General features: G+C 38.4%; 3 protein-coding genes across 3 annotated transcripts; all 3 read left to right on the forward strand.

Moving 5' to 3' along the window:
* The first annotated feature begins 337 nt into the window (after positions 1-337).
* LOC103326540 (ethylene-responsive transcription factor 3-like) lies at positions 338-1,612 on the forward strand. The gene has a single exon (XM_008228774.3). It carries the CDS (start codon positions 677-679, stop codon positions 1,370-1,372), a length of 696 nt encoding a protein of 231 aa, XP_008226996.2. The 5' UTR covers positions 338-676; the 3' UTR covers positions 1,373-1,612.
* Positions 1,613-12,686: 11,074 nt separating this feature from the next.
* Positions 12,687-15,874, forward strand: LOC103326578 (uncharacterized). The gene is made up of 4 exons (XM_008228818.2): positions 12,687-13,100; positions 13,528-13,983; positions 14,516-14,822; positions 15,738-15,874. The coding sequence occupies exons 1-4, from the start codon at positions 12,687-12,689 to the stop codon at positions 15,872-15,874; spliced, it is 1,314 nt and encodes a 437-aa protein (XP_008227040.2).
* Positions 15,875-17,093: 1,219 nt separating this feature from the next.
* Positions 17,094-17,864, forward strand: LOC148918929 (uncharacterized). Its single transcript, XM_089048739.1, has 2 exons — positions 17,094-17,364; positions 17,524-17,864. The coding sequence occupies exons 1-2, from the start codon at positions 17,094-17,096 to the stop codon at positions 17,862-17,864; spliced, it is 612 nt and encodes a 203-aa protein (XP_088904865.1).
* Positions 17,865-19,419: the final 1,555 nt, after the last annotated feature.

Here is a 19,419-nt window from a genome sequence, read left to right on the forward strand (position 1 = left end):
TTCATTCATTGGCCCTCAATCCCTTCATTTCAATTTCACCCAAAACCCCAAATTCCCAACTCAAATCAGCGATTTGAATAGACTAAAAACCAACCAACAAAGAAAAATAAAAATAAAAATAAAATAAAAAATATTCCATATTCCCAGAGGACATTCGGAATGAGACACTGTGGAAAAGCCAAGGGCCATTTGGTCATTTCAAAAAAAATGTCACAAAAATAAAAGAATTGGGGAGAGTGAGAATGATAAAGGAAGCAGCAAGCAATTGAGTCCGGGTCGGTTTGTGGGGGCAAGAGAAGGTAGAGAAATCGAGAAAGGAAGAAACAAAGAAGGAAGGAAAAGAAGGAAAAGGAGCTTACCAAAAAGCCAATTTCATCTCAGCCAGAGAACGCGGAACCCCAAAAAAATAAAAATAAAAAAAAATAAAAAAAGAAAAACAATTATTTTTTATTTTTATCATTATCATTAAATATATTTTTGTGTAGAAGAGAAGGTGGTGCTGGTGCCATCCAGTTCTTCTCCCACCCATCCCTAAAAAAAACCTCCCCATATCCTCTCTCTCTCTCTCTGTCTCAATCTCAATCTCCCCATCTCTCAATTTTCATCTTCCAAATCTCTCCCAGACCCAATTCTTTCTATGACCATCAGACCCTAAAAAAACCTTCGATTCTTGGCCATGAGGAGGGGCAGAGGAGCCGCCGCCAGAGCCGCAGCAGCGACGCCGGCAGAACCCACCGGATCCAGGCTCAATATCGCCAACGAGGTCCGGTATCGGGGGGTCCGCAAAAGACCATGGGGACGGTTCGCGGCCGAGATCCGAGACCCGTGGAAGAAGACCCGGGTTTGGCTCGGCACCTTCGACTCGGCCGAAGACGCCGCTCGAGCCTACGATGCCGCCGCTCGCATCCTCCGCGGCCCCAAAGCCAAGACCAACTTCCCGGTCTCATGTGCTTACCCTCCTCCCTTCTACAACAACCCGACCGACCAGGCCATTGAGACGAAGCTTTTCGGGTCGGGTTATGGGTTTCAGGACCACCCGGTTGTCGATCCGCAGAGGCCCACGTCCAGCAGCCTCAGCTCCACCGTCGAGTCGTTCAGTGGGCCCCGGCCGCCGCCTCAGTCTACTACGATTGCCGCCGAGTCGTCTCGGCGGAAACGACAGCCGAGGACCCCGCCGGTTGTTCCCGAGGACTGCCACAGCGACTGCGACTCCTCGTCTTCAGTTGTGGATGACGACGGGGATTTCGCCGCGTCGTCGTCGTTTCGGAAGACCCTGCTGCCCTTCGATCTCAATTTCCCGCCGTTGGATGAGGAGGGGGAGTTGGGCGGTGGGGACGGTCAGGATCTAAGATGTACGGCTCTATGCCTCTGATATTGTTTGATGTTACTATGATGTTGATCTTCGTTTGATGAAGATGATGATCAATGATTCAAATTTTTTTTTTTTCTCTTTTAAATTTTTATAATCTCTTTTCTTTTTTTCATTTCTATTATTATTATTGTGCGGAGGAAAATGAAAAGAAGATGGTTAGATTAGTAAGATTATGGTAAGATGATCTTATCTCTGTATTCTTGCATGGTGTTTGATGAGAATTGCTTTTTTTTTTTTTTTTTTTTTAATTTTCTCATTTTAGAAACTAAACAAGAAATTATGAGGAGCTTGTTGTGGTTATGTGATATGTGTTAGGGTTTGTGGACTGTGATGGGATCTGGAATTCTTCAGTTTTCATGTTCTTGTTTAAAAATGGGGTGAAAGGAAAGGCTTATCAAATTCATATTGGGTGGGAATCTATGATTGGGTTGGTAGTTTTGTCTATGTTTTTGGCAAGTTTACTCATTTGTAGCTTCTCTTGTTTGTATTCCATTGTCATCTTTAGAATAAGATTCAATTTGCATGGGCAGATTTGGGGAATGCAAGGGAAAACAAGTTGGAATGTGTCATTCCATTTTTCAGAAATCTCATTTGTTTGTAAGTTCATGGCTGTCTGATAACCATTTCAATTAGTTTTTAGTTTTTATTTTTCATTTTTTGTGCTAGAGTATAGAGGAAAATGCGAGTAAGAATGGAATGAGGATGAGATTGAGAAAGAGGGTGAGAGGGGACGATGCGAGGGATGAGAAACAAAAGTGAAAATTAAAAACTAAAAATGAAATGGTTATTAAACAGGCAACATCGAAAAAAGAAATTGAGAACTTGGTTCAATTTTGTGAATAAATGGGAAAATTGGATGCTCAATTTTAGGTTTAATGATGAATGCTTCATGTTGACTTTTCTTGATTAAAGGCCATGTCTTATTGTTTGGTAAGAGAGTGGGGGTCAACAATTGCATGTACAACAAACGCATTTTCTGAAATTGCATTCAAATACCTCCTCACCACTCACCTTATTATGTTGTCGTGTTGCTCATCTTCGAAAGTTGAACTTGGACTAGAATTGGAGGAAGGAAGTTCAGAAATAGCATGTTTTGCTATTTCCAATTAATCATATTTTGTCACGTATTATAAAGATTTGATAGATCAAAACCTAATTAGATGAAGAAAATAAAACAATGCTATTTCCGTAACATATGCAAGCTCTTCTCCTAATAAGCCCCTCTACTTTCCAGCCCCTACTTTTTTTTATCTTTAACTTTGATTGTTAATTGTGTTGGGCATTGTGATGCTTCAGCTTCAAATTGAATTAGAGTCCCAAGAAAATATGCTTTTGTCCTTGTTGGGATGTAATGTAAGATTGCATATGGATTCTTTTTATGGAGGGCATTTTTGCATCTTCAACTCTGACTAGCGATTTGAATTGGAGCTAGCTAGGCCAGCCACCCAGCCTGGGTTCCGTAGATTTCCTGGCAATATGCAATAGGCATACAAAATTGTATATATATACAATACAATACAATACAAGCAGTAGAAGACATTGTTTTTGTGGGCTCTGCAAACTTTGGGCCTCAGGTTTTCCGATGCATTCTTTTTCTATTTTGTCTTTAAGTGATTGTGTCTTTATTTTTATGTTTTTGTTACAATAAAGAGCATCGAACTCTTGCCTTAATCTAATCCGACATTGTCATTTAGGCAACAACGGGGTTTAACTCTAATGAAAAAGTAATTGACTTTCAGACAAATGGTCTGAGTTTCGAGCACAGTGTGTGTGTTTTTTTTTCTGAACGAGCACTGTGTGTTTGAGTAACTCCCTTCTCTTGTAGTTTAGAGAACTATCGATCGTATAAAAATAAAAACAAAAACAAAAACATCGCTATTTAGGCTAACCTCAAAAACCTGAAGAGGTTGAACGCATTTTCTCTTTTTGGGGTGGTGGGAAAAAAACAGGGTTCAAATTGCATTCATCAATGAATGGGAGAATGAGAGCCATGGGAACGGCACCTAACATTATTACTCAATAAATACAGTAGTTATTGCTTTTTCTGTATTCTTGTTCCAAACACAAGACAGAAAACAGAGCCCGACGAATAAATCACTACTGGGAATCTCGTGATTTAGGTTTACTCGAATCTACTGTTAAGGACAGTGATGGGTCCAATCCTATTGGTTTCATCTTCACCTTCTTTATTACTCTCGCTTAATTTTCAAAACATTCTTTTGACAAAGTTTAGTCTTCTTTTCTTTCTACGCTTGGTATTTAATTTTGACTCTCAACTTTTATTTTTCTTTCATATGTTACAGTATTACAGTATTATATTAGGGTTATGACATTGACGTGTGTTAAATTAATGTATCTTATAGTAGAAAGAGACTTTCATGCAACGAGATAACTTTTTCATGATACGCGAGATAACTTTTTCCCATGTCATTGCATTATCCACCAGATATATCAAAACATTGATATTCTCGTTACAACAAATTTTTTCTGCCTACGGTGGGTAGGTTACATTATGGAGATCCATTCATTTGAAAAGGATAACATTAAAAGAAGAAGAAACATATAGGGGGGCCTTGCCTATCCAATGAGATCCATACCCTAACCTACCCTACCCTAACCTGCCCCGCTAGTGTTGTACATAGCCAACACGTTTGGCCCCTACCCTACTAGATTGCACAGCTTTACACATGATGCATTGATGTGGACTTGGAAATATCATAATTGCGTTTGTGTTGTGAAGAAGAAGAAGAAGAAGAAGAAGAAGATGATGATGATGTCCTTTAAAATGGTGATTGAGGCAAGTCTTAAAATGTGCACCACACCAACCCAACCAACCGAAAAGAGGAAGTTGGTTTCTTCAAATGAGCTCATTTAATCAAAGCATTGTGGAAGAAAGAAAAGGGCTTAATTCTCTGCAAATGCTTCCACCGACACCTGCTTTGCACATGCCATGCATGACTTTATGTCCCCTCTTTGGTCAATACTTTGTAACACTGCTTTCCATGGCCGCGTCCTGGCTTCGTCCCTCCAAGATTATTTCCCGCCAAATCAAAAAACCAAAATAATAAATAAGAAAGAAAGAAAATACAACATCTCCACTGTATATCTAATAAGTTTTCTGTTTACCAGTGGTTTATCTAGCTATGTGTATATTGCTTTAAAGAAAGTAACTAATTTTTGGTTGAAAATGTTCATGGGGCTTCTTTCTTCATGTGTGGCCCAATTTTAAGTTGACGCACTATTTTCCCTTGGTGGTGTCTCTGATGATATGATATTGTTAGACTTAATTATAAATTTGCCTCTCAAACTTTTTAGGTTTTCCACTTTGGTCTTTTAAAAGAAATTTATCTTTAGACTTTTTATTTTATTGTAATGATTTTGTTTCTTGGATTGAGGAAGCACCTACATGGTTGCTATCTTCTCTTTCGGCAGATGTATCTCTTCTTGAGTTTTTTGAATGAAATCTTGATTCTCGAAAAAAAAAGTATGCAGGGGCTTGTATACAACTCAAGTGTTAAAGAACATTTACCACTTACACTCAAAGTCCTAGTTCAATTATCTCCTTTCCAATATTGCTTGTATCAGGGAAAAACAAAGATATGTTAAAATGGGGACTAACCTGGGCTGAAGCCCAGACAACTTGTGTGTGTTTTTTTTAAAAGACTAAATTAATACTCTAGCCTAGGTCATCCAAATAAAATATTATTAATTAATCCCATTAGGACTAGGCTGACCATCCAAATAAAATATTATTAACTAATCCCACTACGTCTAAACTGACCAATAAATAAATAAAAAGAACTAAACCCCACAATTATTAACTAAACTATTACAAAATCACTGCACTAGGCACAAACATTCCTTCTCTCCTTTACCAAAAAAAGAAAAAGAAAAAGAATTCCCACTATCTCTTACGTAGTAGCAGACCATCATCTAGCGGTTAACTCCTGCTCTTCGACAAAAAAGGAAAATTATGCATGTCCTCAGACTTAATTAAAGGAAAAACAACAACTGCTTACAGGTAGATTCTTAGCTTGAAATGAGAAGCTTGTGGCATGAAAGCAAAGCAATCATGAGTTTAGTATTAAAAAGAGAGAGGGCTGTGAGTTCCTATGAGAAACATGGGTTTTAAGGAAATGAGGAGAGGATTCTAAGAGGGTTTGTTGAAGAGAGAGAGAGATGAGAGAAATAATAGGTGTGTTGAGTAGTTTCCGTTAGCCTGACAAAAGCTTTGTCAGACTTTGGAATACCTTGCCAAAAGAGAAAACGGATGAGATGGAGGAATTGGGGCTGGAAATTGCAGATGTTTCTGGAATGAGAGATGAAGCTTGCTCTCCTCATGTGGTTGTAGCTAGTGGTGAAGTAGTGGGTGTGGTTTGAGTGAATTTTCAGTTGCTTGACAAAGCTTGGTCGCACTCTGGATGATGATTTTTGCTAGGTAGAGGAAGCTCCCTTTTATAGACACTTAGAACCCTAATTCTATCAATCCTCCATTCCCATTTTTCCTTTGCTTCTTTCCATTCACTCATTTTTGGTGAAATTTCTTTAACCAGAGCCAATGGGTTATAGGCTCTTTGGGTTCCAAGGTTTTTTGTGAGGCTAGACCTTCCCATGGGGACGAGGTGCCACTTTCTTTTCTTCTTAGTTTCCCTATTAGAGCTCGCAGAGGAAATGAGAATGGATAGAGCTTTTGCCTAATAGGTATTCCTCCTACACGTACGAATTCCTTTGGTTTTGCGATGGCTTCATGTTGGATTAATTATTGACACAAATTAATGTGTTAATCATCCAATTATAAACTAGGAATGAGTAAAGAAAAGTAAATGAAACGAAACAAATTATATATGTGATTTAAGTGACATAATCCTAAACCTAAACTCTTATTTATACATAATTATATATGTATGCGAGCCTAACGGGCCTGGCTTTTGTGGGCGGGCCTAACGGTTTCTTGGGCTTAATCGAGCCGCTTCAGACACTCAAGCTTCCAAGCCTAGCCCGACCTAAGAGGGGGGCCATCTCAGAGCCCATAACGGGTCGGGCTGCTTTTTTTCAATGGGCTGGTGGGCCCCATCGGCCCATGAGCCGCGGGCCAAATGATAAGGCCTACCCTAACCACGTAAGACAAACGGGCATTATCGCTTAATATGTGGCCCTTTTCATTAAATTATCATGTAGAGCTATGGGCTAGTCTGATGAAAAATTACTGGGCCTTTTTGTGGGAGGACTCAAGGACGAATTTCAAGACGATGTGGTGGCTATGGAACCCAAGAAATCAGCACGGGCCATGGAGTTGGCTCAGTTATTTGAGAACGAACATAATAAGCGTAAATCCACTACCAGGACAATATTTGCACAACCCATAACTCTACCTCCACGACCTAAACCACTGATATCCCAATTCAGCAGTACCACCAAGCATATCCCAGACAGCCATGGACCTCCACCCACCGTAAAGCGTAGGCAGAGCTATAGGAAAGAAGCAAAAGGGTCTATGTTTCTACTGCGAAGAGCAATATACCCTTGGGCATCGTTGCAAGACAACTCATCTTCTCTTGATTGAAGTAGAGGGAGGTGATATGGAAATAGTTGATGAGGTCCAAGAGCCAGTCAGTGCAGTAATTGAGGACTTAGAGGTAGACACTGGCAATATTGTATACAACCCGTTAACACGACATGAATTCAAAAATTTCAGTATCGGGTCCGAGTTATTATGTCGTGTTGCTACTGTGTTGACCTGTTAGCCACCCAATAAGCTATCGTGTTGTGTCGTGTCGTGTCAATTCACGAATACCCATTAACCCGTTAAGCTCAAGGGCATTTTTATAAATTTATATCTCTTTCTTTTTTTATTTCTCTTTTTTCTTCTTCTCTTTCGTCTCTTCCTTCCCCATTCCCCTGATTATCTCTCTCTCTCTCTCTCTCTCTCTCTCTCTCTCTATGTAGGTTCCTTGGTATGCTAGGAGATCATCAAATCATGGAAGACATTGCTGCCAATGAATCCCACGACTGAGATGATGAAGAAAGAGTCACTCAAGTTGACGTAAACGAGGCTTTCCGTAAATGATTGTGATGATGAAGAAATATGGGGAGCATGAGAGGAGAAGAGATGGCGGTGGTGATGAGGTCTATGACTTTTTTTTGGTTTTTGTTTTGTTTTTGCATTGGTTATTTTTTAATTGTTTAATGTTTATGTTTTTTTTTAAATTCTTAACGGATTACCGTGTCGTGTCGTTTGATTCGCAAATTGTAACGAGTTGTATACGTGTTTGACATTTTCAACCCATTTTCTTATCGTGTCATATCGTGTTAACCCGTTAAAAAAAACGGATTGACATGAAAACGACACGAACATAACAAAAACGACACGAATGCCAAGTCTACTTAGAGGGTCTAGTTCAACTCCATGCCATCACAGATAAAAAGAAAGGGCAGGGTCGTGCAATGAAGCTAATGGGTCAAATCATAGGCATTCTATACTGGTCTTTATTGATTTAGGAGCGGACAGAAGTTTCTTAAATCCTGAGATTGTAGCGCAACTGAATATCCTTATTAACAGGGACATCAAGAAAACTGTGGTTATGGCTACAGGCAAACCTTTCAAGAATAAGGGAATAAGCAATGGGGTGGATGTGATATTACAAAGGTATCAATTCAAACATAATTTTCGGCTATTGGCAGTGGCCAGGTGCGACGTGGTGCTGGGCGGTTTAATTGGTTGGCATTTTTAAGCAAAAGAAGTATGGAATTTAATATTGGGGGAGCATGTTATCGATTGGAAGGTATGCGATATAACAAGGTACAACTGACCTCTCAAGCCTGCAGTATGTCTATGATCCAATCAGAGACAATAGGGGAAGCTTAGGAGATAACAGTCAATCTCCAATGTGATGGAAACTATTCCAGAGTGTAATGTGTATACGATTATTGCTCTTACAATTTGCGGAGTTATTTTCTGAATCAACAGTCCCCCCTAAGAGAGCAGTTGATCACTACATCACTCTAATAGCAGGAACAAGGCTAATTTCAGTAAGGCTGTATCGTTATGCCCAGAGTCAGAAGACCGAAATTGAAACTCAAGTAACCGAAATGCTGAAAAGAAGATTGATCAGACAGAGCACAAGTCATTTATACTTTTTGGTGCTGTTTGTCAAAAAAAAAAAAAAAAGAACGGACTTGGAGATTTTGTGTGGACTACAGAGCACCCAATCAGGTAATCATAAAGGATATGTTCCCTATTCCTGTCATAGATGAGCTTCTTGATGAGTTACATGGTGCTTGTATATTCTCAAAATTGGATCTCAGCTCTGGGCATCATCAAATTCGAATGGCAGAAGATGACATATCCAAAACTTCATTTCGAACTCATGAAGGGTATTGTGAATTTCTAGTAATGCCCTTTGGTCTCTCAAACGTACCATCAACTTTCCAATCCTTGATGAACTCAATCTTTCGTACATTTTTGCGGAATTCGTACTGGTATTTTTTGATGATATACTAGTGTATAGTCCCAGAGTACATGAGCATATTGCTTATCTAACCACAGTCTATGAAGTTCTGAGCAAACATGGGTTGAAGGTAAAGAAAGCCAAGTGTTTTTTCGGGCAAGACTCTATCGATTGCTTGGGTCATCACATCTTTGCGAGGAGTGTGGAAGTCGACAACATGAAGATTCAATGCATTATGAATTGGCCTAAACTGACCACTGCTAAAGGATTACTGGGTTTTTTTTGGAATTTGCTGGCTATTACAGGAAGTTTGTTTGTGGCTTTGGCAAAATCTCTAAACCCCTAACTAACATTCTGCGAAAGGACAACTTCACATGGACGGTAGAAGCAGAACAAGCTTTCGAAGCTCTCAGAACGACACTGACAACCAGGCCAATCCTTGCATTACCAGATTTCGCCAAGGACTTTGGGGTAGAATGTGATGCTTCCAATGGCAGTATAGGAGTCATCATGTCGCAAGATCGTCATCCTATTGAGTACCTTAGCAAGGCACTCTCAGAGAAACATAAAGCTCTCTCAGTCTATGACAAAGAAATGTTGGCCGTGGTGTACGCAATGGAGCATTGGTGGCCCTATTTGTTAGGCAGGAAGTTCAAAATCTTAATTGATCATCAGACAATCCGGTACTTCTTAGAGCAAAGAATTACAACTCCCACCCAAGAAAAATGGTTGCTCAAGTTGCTAGGGTATAATTACGAGATCGAGTATAGAGCCGGAGCAAGTAATACAGGACCTGATGCACTTTCTCGAAAGCATGAACTGCTTGCGCTCATGGGGTTGTCAACTAATATATGTTTGTTTTCAGGATCCTATGGCACATCAGTTGATCTTGTCAATTCAGAACAGCACCAATAACAATCCTAAGTATACTTTGTCCAACAATTGCCATTATTTTAAAGGAATGGTGTTTGGGCCATCCAATTTGGCTTGTAGCGATCGCATCTTAGAAGAGTTTCATAGCACTCCAGCTGCTGGTCATTCAGGATATTTGCGTACTTACAAAAGAATTTTGAGGAATTTTCGTTAGCCAAGACTCAAGACAGATGTTAAAAAATTTGTGGTAGCCTGTGACACTTGCCAACGCCAGAAGTATGAATCTTTCAATCCGCCTAGTCTTCTCCAACCCTTGCTAGTTCCGGATGCTATTTGGCAAGATATTGCCATGGACTTTATTGAAGGTTTGCCACCTAGCAAGGGCAAAAACTGCATCTTAGTGACAGTGGACAGATTATCAAAATATGGTCATTTCCTACCTCTCAAACACCCTTATACTGCTGCCCATGCTGCTGAGATTTTTATCCGAGAAGTATTTAAACTACATGGCATGCCCCACACAATTGTGAGTGATCGAGATCCCACATTCCTAAGCCAATTTTGGACATCTTTTTTTTCAAAGCTCAAGGAACCAAGCTCTGCCATAGTTCAGCTTACCATCCCCAAACAGATGGCCAAACTGTAGTTTTGAAAAAAACTCTGGAACACTATCTTCGATGTTTTGTTGGAGACAAGCCTACTTCGTGGTCTAACTGGTTACCTTGGGATGAATGGGGGTACAATTCCACTTACCACTCAGCCATAAAGATGATTCTGCTTGAGGCTGTTTATGGAAAATCTTCTTATTCCATAATTTCTTACATACTTGGAACTTCTGCTGTGGATGCAGTTGATACAACACTGAGAGAGCATGATTCCATACTTCACCAACTTCGCCAGAACTTGTTGACGGCTCAAGAAATGATGTAGTATTTTGCAGATAAGCATAAGACTGAGCGTGAATTTCAGATAGGTGACTGGGTGTATTTGCGGCTCCAACCGTATCGCCAAGCCACTCTCCACGACTCTCAGTCTCCTAAACTCGCTCCTCACTATTACAATCCCTTCCAGATCACTTATCGTGTAGGGACTGTAGCGTATAAACTGGCGTTGCCAGTCATTGCCAAAATCTCACTGCTTAAAAAGAAACTTGGCTCTTCTGTGGTTCCTAATCCCACCTTACCACCCATTTCCGATGGTGCAGTCAGTTGGACACCCGCAAAAATCTTTGATCGAGGCATTTTCAAGCGTTAAAACAAGCCTATGACTCATTGGCTGATACAATGGGCAGGCTTACCCACTGAGGATGCTACATGGTGTGATGCATTGGACATTGAAACCCATTTTCCTTCCTTCCAAACTTGAGGACAGGTTTATTCTTAGGGGGCAGGATTGTTAGGACCCTATCATCACTAGTTTATCACCTATCTATTTCCATTAAGAATAAAGGCTAGCAGTGTTCCTCATTTGTAGGGAATTAGTTGTCATCTAGTTGGCCTGTGGCCATTTGGCATTGGAGAGTTTGTATATATCCTTCTCGTTGTTTATGAGAAAGGCATGAAATGAAAAAAGTTGTTTTCTTCCTTCTATTTCCAATTGCGATTTCCTTACCTTTTCCAAATTAGGTTTTTTGTCCCTACAATTTGTACGTAGGGTAAATTTAGTCCACGCCATTTTGAAATCTTGGGTCCATCCCTGAGTTGGCAAAACTACTTTTCAAAGGACATATCAAGCAAAGAGATGGGTTAACCCTTCACCTTATGTCTAGGAGAGGGTCATGGTTTACTTGATCAACTTTCCAATCTACTGCAAATATTTATTTGTAATATTGGTGTATACAATTGGAGTGATGGCTACGGAAAGCTTGTTGGTTATTAGAGGTAGTGATAGTGGTGACGAGGTAGTACATACATATTTTCTTAATTAACTTGTAATTTTTTACTTTCCATCCAACACTTTTTTTTTTTCACTCGGAATTTCTAAAAAAATGTATTTATGAATTCAAACAAGATGTCAATTTAGAAATTTCGACTTGGATCGAAGTTTTAAACTTATTTTCTCCATCCAAGGTCAAGTTTTTCTTGGTTGTCTCAACTCTTTTTCTATGATGCAATATGCATGAATCCGTTTTCTTATTGGTTGAAACATTGACTGGTAAGCGGAGCCACTCCTGGGCCTGGAGTGGCATTGGCCCTTCAGATTTTTATCTCTCCTATATTATATTATATATAACATATAGAATCTGTAATAAACAACTTATAATCTAAGTTAAAATTTCCTCAAAAATAAATTAGACAAGATTCAATTAGAAATATTTAGCTCTAAACATGTAATTATTGAATACTTAGGTGTTTTATATACTTGTATTTTCTACTTTGACCCCCCAACTTTACAATTCTAACTCTACCCCTATATTGACTAGTAAATTCGGTGGATGAGTTGGTGAGTATTTTTGGGTATTTTATGTGGAGCAGTAGGTTTTGGTAAAGCTCAAATAGACTTGTACATAAACTGCCAAGAAGTTGAAAGCCAAGTCACGAATCCATGTAAATGAAACCAAATGTTTGTCTCACACGTACCCACCTCACACAACTTCTTATTTGACCAAACCAATCACATTATTTTTTCCCTTCCAATTAAAATGTGTTTATTATTAAAATTAAAGAAAAGGAAAGAAACAAAGTTATTTTTTTTCAATTTATTTTTTATATTTTAAGTGCTGAAAGGAACAAAAGTATCGATCTTTCTAGTACATATAAATCAGGCACACGCAAGAAGAAGTCCATATGGTCAGTTTCTACATTCCTCTGCAACACTTCTTCTAGTTTCTATTTTTATAACGTACAGCTTAAATTTAACACAAAACCAACTAACAAAACAACATGCATGAAATAAATGTTCTGTCAAACCCTCCTTTCATGTCCTGTCCCCTCCTCCTTCCTCAAACTCCCCCAGAAATAAATCCAAACCCCAAAAACAAATCAAACCAGAGCATGGCAGACGACATCATGGTCGACGAGGCCTTGTTAAACCGATCCAAGAACAAGTTCAAACGCTGCGTTTCGCACACACAAGATGAGCTGAAGAGCTTTAGGTCATATCTGCGATGGATGTGCGTGGACCAATCGAATGCATGGAGGGCATGCCTCTCTTGGTTCGTGTTCTTTTTGTTCGGGATTTTTGTGCCCGCCATGTCCCATTTTGTGTTCGGTTGTGGCACGTGTGACAGCAAGCACAAGAGGCCTTACGACAGTGTCGTGCAGTTGTCGCTGAGCAGCGTTGCGAGCTTGTCGTTTGTTTGCTTGTCAAGGTTTGTGAAGAAGTTTGGGCTGCGGAGGTTCTTGTTTCTTGATAAGCTTTATGATGAGAGCGAGACGGTGAGGAGGGGATACACAGCTCAGCTCGATGTGAGTTTTCTCTAGCTCCATCTTCTTCCGACATTAATTCATATATTTGATTGTCTAAATTACTCTGAATTAATTTAATTTATGGGGAATGAAATTCGAACTTAAGTGTAAAATAACGGACTCTCTACATGAATAATTAGGTTTTGATCATTAGAAAGTCAAGGTTATGATGTTTTTGAATTATATGTTTGCCAATTAAGTCGTGTACATGTATTTTTAAACTTTACTAATAAACCCTAAAGAGCATAGGAAAATTTAGTCGGACACGTTCAAAAGTATAATAAAAAGTAGTGAATCATATCCCTATGACACAAGAAATTTCCTGAATCTAGAGTAGAGTAATTTGGTTTAGCTTTAGTGATTATAAAATAGATTTTCAATTTCATTTGTGTGACTCATCTATATAGACATGGTAATTTTCTTGTAGAGATCATTGAAGCTTCTATGCATCTTTGTTATACCATGCTTTGTTGCCGATAGTGCATATAAGATATGGTGGTACGCATCCGAAGCCAGGCAAATCCCTTTCGTGGGTAACGTTTACGCGAGTGCTGCAGTAGCATGTATAATGGAGTTATGCTCGTGGCTCTTTCGTACAACCGTGATCTTCCTTGTGTGTGTTCTATTCCGTCTGATCTGCTACCTCCAGATCCTACGGCTACAAGACTTCGCCACAATGTTTGAAGTTGACTCTGATGTTGGGTCAGTGTTGTCTGAGCACCTTAGGATCAGGAGGCAGCTCACCATCATAAGCCACAGGTGCCGTGCCTTCATATTATGGTCCCTCATTTTGGTCACAGTCAGCCAATTTGCTTTGCTGCTCATCACAACCAAGTCCAGTACCATGGTCAATCTTGATGTTTACAGAGCTGGTGAACTTGTGGTAAGTCAAATAAAATTATTTTCGATCACATTTAATTGATCATGACAATGATCATCTGTCTAATAGAGGTGTGACGAGAAATTAGTCACACTTTTATTACATAGTTTATCAACGATGTGGTCAATCCAAATTGTCGATGCTGAGAAAATCTCGTATTGTATGTTTAGGCCTGTTTATCCATTTTGAATTGGTTTTGAATCCTATATATGATGGTATCAATGTGAAAATTCATGTGATTAACCCAAATGTTGCACGTGCTCTCATGTTGCGGTTAGCTTAAGTAATTTCCCTTATAGGTGTGGTGAAACTTGAGTCGAAATACATGGATAAATTATATTTAATGACATAAAAGCACGTACTTTGCCCAAGTCTCGGGAGTTTAAAAGTTTATATTAAATCTTCGCTTTTTCTACCAATTGCTAATTAATTTTTGGTTAGAGGGGCTAATTCTATCAGCTGCACACATATTCATATTTTTCTTAATATATAAAATCAAAAGCTCATATGGAATTGTCATCTGTTTTTGTTACAGCTATGCTCCATAACTTTGGTGACTGGGCTGTTCATCCTACTACGCAGTGCAACCAAAATCACTCACAAGGCGCAAGCAGTGACATGTCTTGCTGCCAAGTGGCATGTTTGCGCAACGTTGGACTCGTTTGATGCAGCAACGGCTCAGAATGCCAGCGGTCGATCGTTGCCTGTGGTGGTGGGCAGCGAAGAGCATGGAGAATCAGACAATGAAGAGGTTGATGTTGAAGAAGATGAATTGGACAACACCAAGTTGATCCCATCATATGCTTATACTACCATCTCTTTCCAAAAGAGACATGCTCTTGGTAAGCCAACTTTAAACACCATCTCTTTTATTTTTCACTAAAACAATAGCTCTTTTTATGATTAATTTTCAACATAAGGAAGAGGAGTAAAAAGAAAATAGTAGTAGAGATGAAAATACTAAATGATATTTGATATTTCACAAAAGGCTTTCTTTATAATTGGAGATTTGAAAATACGAATCATAACATATTGGACCTCAAATAAATAAATTGTTCTATATATATATATATATATATAGAGAGAGAGAGAGAGAGAGAGAGAGAGAGAGCTTCCGTTGAGGGATCCCTTAAATAAATGGACATCCTTGTAGGGCATACTTCGTATTATATTTCACTAATCTAAACCTTCTATTTTGTAAATATTCATTCAAAGATCATCTCTACAAAAAATTATTTGAATATGATATTATTTGACTACTCAATTAAATTATTGAAATTTAAGTACTTTCTTGAAGTACCATATTTATTGATTTTGTTGGTCTCAATTAGATGCCTTAATAATTTTCAATTTGCATGAATTATTGTAAGGATGATTTATGAATGAAGATGTGAAAAATAGATGCTTTGGATCGTTGATTTTTTTGTTTGTTTTTGTTTTTGTTTTTGTAGATGATCCTATAGGGTGTCCTTCAAATAAAATTATTTTAGGAATCCTTCAATAGAAGAGGACTATATATTATATATATGAATAGGCAACTGTATAGTCTCTCTCTCTCTCTCTCTCTATATATATATATATATTGTATTAAAGAGGATAAGAGATTCAAACTTGACAGCTAATTATGTATATAATTAAAAAGTTTAAAGTGCAACATAATTACATTTTGTATTATCATTTTTCAAAATACCCAATTATAAGATGTTGTTTTTGGTGAAGAGGTTGATGTGATGAATATCTAATATTTCTTGTTGCAGTTAAATATTTCGAGAATAATAGAGCCGGTATTACCATATTCGGATTTACATTGGATAGGACTACACTCCACACCATCTTTATGCTCGAGCTCTCTCTAGTTCTCTGGTTGTTGGGGAAGACAGTGGGGATTTCATAACTAAATAATCCTACATTATTATATTTAGGATTGTTCTTTTCTTTTTTCAGTCCATTTTTGTTGTCATTCCATATTGAGAGAGATCAAATTTTGCATTACATTTGGGATGTATAAATCCAATTTTCTTCATGTTTTATTGTGAAGTTAATTTTCTTTTCTCTTGGTCATTCTCTAGTTCCTTTATTCCTTGTAACTGTCAATGGGTTGCAATATTGATTAAAAAGATGTTATTTACCGGTCAATAATATTGAATAAAAAGATGTTATTTTAGAAAGGGTATGATTTTGGCAATTTAAATCTCACTCTCCATACTCCTCTACCACTCACATGTGAAAGAAGGGGTATGGAGATATCATAAACTCTATGTCGTTCTGTCACTTAGTATGGCGAGGTTGAACTTATAAACGTGATCGCTCGACCATATGCATACAAAAATCATTAATCTCTTGGTCAGTCATAAGGTAATGACATGAGATGTTGTGATCCAAAATTTTTAGATTTGTTTTGGTGTCTATTGGATTATGATATGTTCATAATTTCACATGATTTTATATCATTTTTACTTAGTTTTGTGAATTAATTTGGACTAAAGATGCTGAGTTTAGTTATTTTCTGGCTTTCCAAAGAGTGGTCGTACGCAATTTTTGGAGGTCGGAAAGGTGTCCAAATCGCATTTGCAATGAGGATCACATGCAGTTTCCTGGAGGTTTTAGGAAACTTAGTTTTAATTACCTTTTCTAGTTAGGAACTGACTTGGAAGTCAAGTCTTCGTGTAAGGCCACTTGTTTAGGCCCATTCTAACTAAGTTTTAGGTTCTTTTAAGAGGGGAGGTCGTGGGGGCTCAAGAGATAGACCAGAAATTTCAAACTTTAACCGTGGAGCAAGGAAGAGCGATCGTGCCTCTAAACTCTAAGGGTTTTTCTTATCTCTTTCTCCATGTTTTATTTTTGCTTACCGAACTTATGAGGCTAGACTTGAAGATGTTTCTAAGGCTAAAACAGATGGAAAACAAGCTGCTGAAATTCTTTTAGACGTGGAGGACATCACCATACTTCAGCCACACCTTATCCCTGCCACAATGAATTCTAAAGAGGTCCCTACACCAGTTATTGAGCTTACTAAAGAACCTACAATAGCTACCCTTTCCAAGGAGTGAATATATGTGCCTCAAGTTCCTTTTTCACAAAGACTATAGAAGCAGAAGAGAGATCAACAAACAATGGATATTCTGGAATTATTTAGAAAGGTTCAAATAAATATTCCGTTGTTGGATGCAGTGAAGCAAATCCCAGCTTATGCTAAGTTCATCAAGGATGTTTGCACAAACAAGCGAAAGTTTGCCATACATGAGAACGTGATGTTGTCCGAGGAATGCAGTGCAGTTCTCCTTAAGAATTTGCCACCAAAACTTAAGGATCTAGGGAGTTTTAAAATTTCTTGCATTATTGGAAATTTACATATTGAAAAGGCTTTAATTGATTTGGGTGCAAGTATTAATTTAATGCCTTATTATGTATTTCAGTAGCTAGGCATTGGAGAGATCAAACCAACTTTTGTGAGCTTGCAACTGGCTGATAGGTAATGCAAATATCCACTTGGAATCGTTGAAGATATACTAATCAAAGTGGATCAATTTGTGCTTCTAGCAGATTTTATCATCCTTGACATAGAGGAAGATAGAGAAGTTCCTATCATTATGGGACGTCCTTTTATGGCTACTGTTGGCACCATCATTGATGTGAAGAAAGGTTTATTGTCCGTGACTGTGCAAGGCCAAACTATTGAGTTCAGTGTGTTTGAAGCCATTAAGAAGCCTGCGGAGATGGACAAGTGTTTTTGTGTAGATGCCATTGATATTATTGCCCGCACCACTTTCCTAGCTAATGTAAACGAGGATGAACTTCTCACATGCCTAGCTAATCCGAAGCTAAGATCAGATTCTAATGAGGCCCAACACCTTGTAACAGCTTTGGATTCAGCACCTATTTAGCTCCTAAGGTGGCGTCACATATATGAGCCACTAGGGACACCTAACACTCTTGTTTTGCAGGCTGCTGGTGTGAAAAGGAAGCTACAACTTAATGAACTCGATGAGGTCAAACATGAGGCTTATAAGAATGCAAGGATATATAAAGAAAAGACCAAAAAAGTTGCATCATCAAGCTATGTCTAGGAAGATATTCGTGACGAGAGAGAAAGTGTTGCTTTATAGCTCCAAACTTCAACTCTTTCCGAGGAAATTGCGTTCAAGATGGACAAGCCCCTTCCTCGTCACTCAAGTGTCTCCCCATGGTGATGTAGATATTTAGAACATGTCAACTGGGACCCAATTCAAAGTGCATGGTCATTGCTCAAGCATTATCTAGAATCTCAGTTTGATCCTCAAGAGGTGGTGTCATTCTTTGACACCATTCCATCACCATGTTCATGAGCACCATTTTTAAGTCCAGCTAATGACTTAAAACAACCGCTTCTTGGGAGGCAACCTAGTTTTCTTACTTTTCCTTTTTAATTTCTAGTTTTTGCTTCTTCTGCTGTCTTTTTGGTTTCCTTAGTGATTTGATTATTTTGTGTGTGTAGGAACAAGTCGAAAACTTCCCAGCATGTTTCAGGAGTCTTTTTCAATGTGAGGAGTGAGTGTGAGAGACATGGTTGGATTTGGGGAGAGGGAAAGAGAGAGGAGAGGTAAGAGTAGAGAAAGACATTGAGAAAATAGTGGAGGAGTTATTTTGGTTTTAAAAACCATATCACTTTGAGCGACGAAATATTGGTCGCGCAAAGTCTTAAAAAAATTAATTATAAAAAAAAAAAATCATGCGTCCCTTTTTTTGTGTTTGCCGTTCGGCTAAGTGAGTGTTGTTAAAATGTGGTTGTGGTCAATACAATTTTGGAACCCGTTTTGGATCGTTGTACGATTTAGACCAAGTCCTTGATCTACTTGCGATTGTGGTTGGTTGCTAAACATCACATGATGGAAATTAGGAAGTTATATTAAGTGTTTTATAGTGAGTATGCATAATTAATTTGAATTCACTAATTGCATTGTTTAATTTCCTTATTTGATTTAAGAGCATTGTTAGTGTTTCTGCTTCAAATTATTTGAAGACTAGAGACCTAGATGTAAACTGTATGATTTCTCTGATACATGCTGCTAGTTGTGGATAAACTGTGTTTGTTTGGCAGGTTGGAAAATTTGGTAATGTCCGTTTTACATGGAAGATTTTGCCGAAATTTTAGTAGAAAGTCTCGTGCTCCATTTCCTAAATTTGAAAAAGTAACTATAGTAATTGAAGTGGGCCCGACATCGGTGTGATGTCGGAATTTCCACAGGATTCACCCGAGTTCCGAGGAATTCAGAGCGGGTCCTGTTAGAGAGAATGGGGAGCTGTTTGAAGTGAAAGTGTCTCTTTGCAGACTGCAGAGCAAGTTCTTCATCTTTGTCTTCAAGATCAGGCCAAAGAAGAATTTGCAAGCAAGCTTTTTTGATTGATTTCCTTGGGTTACCTGACTTTGTTAGATTTTTCTTTTTTATTTGGTATATTTAA

This window comes from Prunus mume, linkage group LG3 (genome assembly GCF_029339155.1).
Source record: "Prunus mume cultivar Tortuosa linkage group LG3, ASM2933915v1, whole genome shotgun sequence".
Taxonomy (NCBI): domain Eukaryota; kingdom Viridiplantae; phylum Streptophyta; class Magnoliopsida; order Rosales; family Rosaceae; genus Prunus; species Prunus mume.